The sequence below is a fragment of the Parambassis ranga genome, chromosome 13, assembly GCF_900634625.1.
Source record: "Parambassis ranga chromosome 13, fParRan2.1, whole genome shotgun sequence".
NCBI classification, from domain to species: Eukaryota; Metazoa; Chordata; class Actinopteri; family Ambassidae; genus Parambassis; species Parambassis ranga.
In genome coordinates, this window is record NC_041033.1 from 8306383 (window position 1) to 8313484 (window position 7102).

The following is a 7102-nucleotide window of genomic DNA, read 5'->3' on the forward strand; positions in this document are numbered from 1 at the left end:
TGTAATATGGCCTTGCTCAGAGAACATTTTACATCTTTACTTTTTGTGTCTGTTACTATGGCCACCACTGCGAGGCCGTGACCTACATCGCCGCTTAACTGCAAATCTGCATCCTCACCACTAGATGGCACACACAACACCTACGTGACCAGACAGTTAGTGAGCCACTAGTTGAACCGTATACCTATGATATTACCATGTGGAGTTAAAAATGCCAATGAACAAGCAACATGGCAACAATCAAGTTGTGTTTGCATATGAAATGCTTGTATCCATGGCAAACCATCTCTTGTGTCTGGCCCATCAAGCAAGCACTTTGTGCAGATCAAAAGAGCAGGTGATGTGTGATATGGAAATGGCCAAAGTGTTTGGCCGCAAGCGCTCCTGTTCAAAGGTAGCACGGTCCGCCTCGTTACATCGAGGAACATCAACGTGAATAGCAGTGAAAGCTCAGTGATAATAGCTCAAAGAAGACTCATTTTGCTGATGGGGAGCTGCTGTGCACTATCAAAGCTATCGGCAGGGTTTTAAGAAGCCTTTGCTGAATTCATCAAAAAAATCTGGATGGACAAGAGTGCACACTTTCCTTTGCTACTAACACATCAGTTTAATGAAAACATGTATTATTTTTTCCTTTAATATAAAAGTTGATCTTTTTTGTCCAACCAACAAGCCAAAGGCCAAAATGTCAACTTTGTGCACAGAATAGCTTCTAAGACACATTTCCATCAGTCTCCAGGGAACACTTACTTTGGTCCTAACACCAAAATATTCAGTCCAATAAATTTATACTGGGAGATGCTGAATAAGGAACACTAAGGCTTCAGTGGGTTTACTGCTTTAAACAGAGACCTTGAGTCTGTTTTAAGTGTAACACTGAGACAAGCTGCAATAGTTCTAAGGCAAGAGAGAAGGATCAAAAATAACAAATCAAGTATATCGGCTTGAAAGACAATAACTAATTATAGATTAGGATGTCCTATTTTTAACCACACACAGCATGATGATATTTCTAATTCAGTTCATTTCAGACCCCTGTTTGGTGAATACTGACTTGGGTGTTTTGTAAACAGGTATATTCTGTTTACCTATCAGCTGATATTGACCTATCACATATACATCTGCTATGGTGCATGTGTGGGTTGATATGTGTAGATATGCATCACAGAAAATCATGAAGAACATGATGCTGTTAAAGATATGGTGCCATCAGGATGAGTCTCCAATGAGACTCCAAGTCCAGTGTGAACAGATTCACCGCAGTACATGTGGCGCAGTGTGTACAGCTGCAGGTGACGAGGATGTACAAGTTCTTATCCTGCTCCTCTAGAGTCTGTCTGCAAGATCACGTGACATGCATTCCCTCGAATTTACTTGACATGTACATCACACAGACAATAGCACAGAAAGTATAGATTTGGCTAAACAGAATCGTGCACACATTGCCATTGACTTTTTCATTCCTTTTGTAATACATTTTCTGTCCTTGCAGCCTCAAATCATAATTTACTAACCACTACATTCAACATAAGTCCTTCTACAGTAAAGCAAGAAAAAGAAGTCCCTCTGCTGGAATATATTGATACTCATGCAGCATTATATATCTTGTGACTTCTATCTTTACTCTAACTAACAAGGGATGCTAAACAAACCAAAGGCTGGTGATGAGCTCTGAGCTCTGCTTAATTGGATGTAGCTGGAGCTGTATCTGTAGCAGCGGAGTGAGTGGCCCTTAGAGACATAAGCTGACCGTGCGGATCCATACACACACACACACACACACACTCTTGCTTTGTTTACTTTCACTGAGTCCTGTAAAGAGGAGACAGGATTTTCTGAAACGGCAGCTTGTTCACTTCAGGGTGGTCACATCCAGGCTAACTCAAAAACATACTGTATTTACCAAATGACCATCATTTGTGTTTCTTTTTTTTTTAACTGTTTTTTCCATCTTAACATTTACTCCTAATACAAACAAAAGAAGCTGTAATGTACGAGCGTGTCAGCTCGTTTGCAATGTAGGTAATTTTAGGTCAATCTAGATCTTGGAGTGGAGTGGAGTGGTAAATTAACCACCACCATGAGAACAACATCAGCCAACAGCTTTAACCTGACTATAGTCCAGATTGTACCCTGTGACATTACACAAGGTGGATCAGGGCACCGGTGGTCCTTTAAAGGACATTTACCTAGAACTACCTTAATGAAAATACACTTATTCCCTGTTGCTGACAGCCAGGTTACCACAGCATGAAGAGCTGTGATGATGTTTACGTAGCTATGGCATAACATAGACCTCCTGTGGTCGTAAGAATAAGTGCAGTAAGATTTGTCTGCCTCATAACATGCTGCTCTGTTTTTTATCTATGACCACATGTTACAAAAAGTAAGTTAAATAATCCCACACATAATAAAACTAATGCATTGTATTCAACAGTCGGCACCACTGGGTGATCAGATCAAGAGAAGGTTGATTAACAAAACTCACAGCTGAGATCTAAAAAAAAGGATCACAAGGATTAAAATGCTCGAGCTTATTAAGATGAGGCAGCACTACAGCTCCTGTGCTGTATATCATCTTAAACCCTATGTCGCCTCTCCAAATACAACTACATTCTGTGTTCACAACGTCAAGGCTGTGATCCACTACTTTCCTGTAACACAGAGACTGAGCAACCCAAGCAAGCACTCATGACTGATGGCTGTTTTGTGCTGCCACAGCCTTACTGTGTTCTACAGCGCACTACAAAATGCACCAGGACGCACAACAGGCCCTTCAATAATGAATAAGTGAGAAGCTGAGCACCTAATAACTCACAGAAACGCCAGTGGCACTGAATTCCTACAGGGCAGATATTAAAACCTGGTGAGTTAAGCAAGTAGAGGCTGTTTGTTTTTTTATAGCACATTGTGCCCGCTGCCTTCTGAATAACCAAGAAGTCACAAAGCAGGATTAGGACCTTAGCTGGAGAATTTAAAAAATGTTGCTGCAAATCTCATATCAAAGTTTTAACACTAAAACCTCTAGATCAGGTTTCCAGGCTCTGAACTCCCCCTTTGTTCCCCCCTCTGTATCTTCCTTCAGTCTCTCTCCCCACCTCTGTATCACTGGATTGTGATGCAGGCAGGGCACAGAGAGATGCAAACCAGCTCCATGCTCAGCCAGTCAGGTCATTTACCAAGTCTCAACTGACTACTGCTCCAGTTTCCATGGAGAAGAAACAAGCAGCAAGGCAACAGCAAGGGGGAAAAAAATCAATACCCAGCTCGGAGCTTGTGCCTGACCTGAGCTTTGGCGCATAAAGATGAATACAGCTAGAGTGGACATTGTGACGTGAACAGTTTTTATCGTGCAGAACGAGCTCAGTCTGCGTGACAACATCGTCCTTTGTGGCTGCAGAGGTAACAAACTGCAGCTGCTTTCTATTCTGAGGGACAAAACCAGGACAGCCAAGGAGACAGTGAACAGGGCCCAGGCTAAACACTGCACTAAATGTGTTCAGTCCTGTCGTATATGTGTGCATACACACATGCTGTATGCATATGTAAACACAAAAAGAGGGGGACGTGCCTGCCACCTGTTGGTGACTCTAATACAGTTCATCCAGTCACCTTGCTGCTTCCCTCCGTGATGCTGCAGCACACTCATTTATATCCTCCGTGCTGCCGGCGGATGCTCTCTTTCACCCCAGCATGACTCAGAGGCCTGGCTGCCTATTGAGCCTGATGCAACACGGCCCATTTACTTTAAGAAGCTCGTACAAGGTTTATGTAGAGATCAATAAGGTGCTAAATTACAATGAAAACAGGGACTTAAAGAGGAGTGGGAATAGACAGAGTATGTGCACCTCCACTCAGCATTCAATTTAAAAAGAAAACATCATCATGTCTGATATTTCAAGTGTCAGTGATGCGTTTTTCCAGGCATCCTTAGAGCCAGCTAAAGGTAAGAACTCAGAGGGAGATGCAGCTCTACTAACATCATAGTGGACAGACTTTAAGAATATAAGATGCTGTGGACTCTGACACAGAGCAGCACGTATCTTATTTAAGACTGTCCAGATGTCCACATGCAGCTTGGCCTGATCCTCTGGCTCCAAGATGCTGGTTAATAAATTACTTACATCTCAGAGTTTGGCACTGGTGCATCAACTTAGCTCCAGCCTGAGTCTGTGCAGATGTAAAAACACAGCTTGGGGGGTGTATGTTGGGGGGAAACACACACACACACACACACACACTTACAGTTCTCACTCGCATCTCTCTGCTGCCGCTCTTCTTTCTTGTTGCCACAGCAACGCAGCACTTGTCTCCATGTCTCAGTGACAGCACATGCTCCCATTAAAAAAAGCCTCCGTGAACAGCATCTATAATAACATGTACTGTGTATACAACACACACACAATATTGTTCAACACAAAATAAATCTCAGTATGATCATGTGAACTTTATGCATATGAGCTGGAGTTCTCTGGACAAACTACTTTGTGTCATCTACTTCCTGCTCACTCAGTATGTGCAGACTTCTCAAGCCAAACCTCAGCAGTGAGCTCACACACACATTCAGTTCATTTAGTAAATGGGTTCTTACCTCACAGTTGCGTCCAGTGAAGCCCTGGCTGCATGTACATGTATACTCCCAGGTGTCCTCTGGCCTGCCGGCAGAGGGGAGGGCCAGGCAGAGTCCCCCGTTAAGGCAGGGTCGGCCTTCACAGGGGTCCGGGCGCGTTGTGGCCTGGGTTGGGGTGGGCTCAGCCGGGGCCGGGGTGTCCGGGGCCAGCTGGAAAGGAGAAGGGACAGCGCCAATGCTGCTGCAGCTGCAGGTGCTGGTCAGGAGCAGGAGGAGGAGGAGAAACAGGGGGGAAGTGAGGGTCCATGAAGTCTGTGTGGGACAGCGGCAGGAGACCCCCGGCACACTGAAAACACTCATCCTCATTCTGATCCTCTTAGACTTCTCTTTTTGTTGCTTTGTCCTTCTCTTTGCAGCTGTTCGTGTGGAGAGGCTCAGCAGCAAGTGAGAAGTGTGTGAGAGACGCTGTGTGTGTGAGAAAGAGGGAGAGAGGGAGGAGGGAGCAGAGGCAGGCTGTTAGGATGCTGAGCCTCAGCTGTGCGAGGGAAGAATGACTGAGAGGAGGCTGGCTGATGGAGAGAGAAGGTAGAAATGCAGGAGGAGAAGGGGAGGGCTCTTGGCTCTTTTTTGTCTCCGAGTCACAGTGACGACGATGGCTGACGAAACACACACACACGCTACCCCCACCTTCCTGCACACCCCCTCTCCTCCTGGCTTCTCTCTCTCTCTCTCACACACACACACAGTGCAGAGTAATAGAAGAGAGGAGCTCTGCATCCTCCTCATTTTAGAGTCTCATCATCCATAACCTCTTCTTAGAGCTGGGTCTCTAAGGAGGGATGGAGGCGATTATTCAGTGAAGACACTGAATAGAGAGAACTGAGACAGAGAAGGTGGATGGATGTTAGTGGATGAAAATCCTCATCAGCTCTGCCATAAGATGAGCTGCTTACTAGTGATAACAGGTTACCACAGGGCAGGGGAGCCTGAAAAGAGCAAACTCATGCTGGACCCGGTCAGCCTGTTGGATGGAATGGGCTATCCATCCATCCATTTATCCATCTTCTATTAATCTGCTCTGATGTGAGTCTTCTTCTTGTTGGTGGAGTGATTGTTTGACAGACAGATACAGCTGCAGATCAGGAGATCGACAAGGACAAAGTGACGTTCCACTGCAATATATATCACACCCAATACTGGTCACACAGATTCAGCCTGACAAGTTTATCAAGTCGTGTAGCCTGATGGGTTCTGCGGCTTGTTAAATATTTGAAGCGTGCGAAACCAAAACAAAAGCTGCAGCAGTCTGGCTCCCACCCGCAGTCCACTGAAGTAAAGTCCATTTGATTCCAGGAAGAAGAGAACAGGGGAACCCTTCAGATGAGATTTGTGTTAAGCTTTTGGCCGAGAGACTTGCTGTGTGCATACACAGATTCCTCCTGGAGTGTTCACACATGAACAGCTGCTAAAAATCAGCAGCAGAGCTCAATCAGTTGTGAAGCAGGGGGCTTGGAGAAACTGGACTTCTTCTGGGTCAATAAAGGTTGGGAAACACTGCATTGGACTCAGTAGACCATCTTGTGGTACAAAGTGGTAATATGTTAACTTCCCTCAAATTTATTTGGCAGCTTTTCACGCACAGAGGTCTGAGGCTTAATGGCAAAGAAATTACCTCCACACACACACACTGTGTGGAGTGTGTTTACGTTTTAATATTTTAAATATAGCAAGTTTAGATTAAACTCAAACTATCCCTTTAATATGTATGAATATATTATCAGTGATTTAAGGCTGATAAACAAGGAACAACTTGTACAATAATGAACACTTCCAGCTGCAGACATGAACAATCAAACAGTGGATCAGGCTTTGTCCTCACTCTCCTTCCACTCTGAGGCTCAGCAGTTATATGCTTGTAACAGAAAACCTTGTGTTTGCTAATGAGACTTTAAATCTCACACTCTGGCCTCAGATTCCCCATTTACAAAGTGAATACCCCCATGAAGTAAATCTCACCAATGAGCAAACTCATGGAGTCTGATGAAGTGATCAGACACAGCACTCAGTCCATCATGACTCAAGACTTTTTTTTTGTTTTTTTTTTTTTGTTTTTTTTGTTTTTTACAATGAGTAGTAAATGTTATGTCTCAGACACAAAATCCATCTGGGTCAAAGTATTAGGTAAATCTGATAAACAGTAGTCCAGGGTAAACAGGTTTATTACAGTGTTGCTCATTTCAACACCCACACACTTATGTAATGTTAAATCTTAGGCTAAGCTTTCTCTTGTTTTGAGTTTGGGAGCACTGTGGTGGGCCAGGATGAGACCAGACCACATGCTCACAAGGGCACTAAGAAGAGATCCAGGATCCAGCATCAGTGGAGCAAACGGTGTGGTCAAACCCTACTGAGACCTAAAGACCAACATAGCCATCATCTCCATAGCAACTTCACAAAAGCAGTTCACAGCGGAGGCTCAGTGTACAATGCCTAAAATATATTTTCCTTTCATCTAATAATCAGCTTAAGAGC

At 44.2% G+C, this 7102-nt stretch overlaps 1 protein-coding gene across 1 annotated transcript in view; it reads right to left on the bottom strand.

The window, feature by feature from the left end:
• The window catches only part of dner (delta/notch-like EGF repeat containing), a 40120-nt gene extending 34986 nt beyond the window's left edge, over positions 1-5134 (bottom strand). The window contains exon 1 of the mRNA XM_028419922.1: positions 4592-5134. Coding sequence (XP_028275723.1) covers positions 4592-4936 — 345 coding nt within the window. The 5' untranslated portion in view covers positions 4937-5134. The remainder of the gene's footprint in view (positions 1-4591) is intronic.
• Between the last annotated feature and the right edge of the window lie 1968 nt (positions 5135-7102).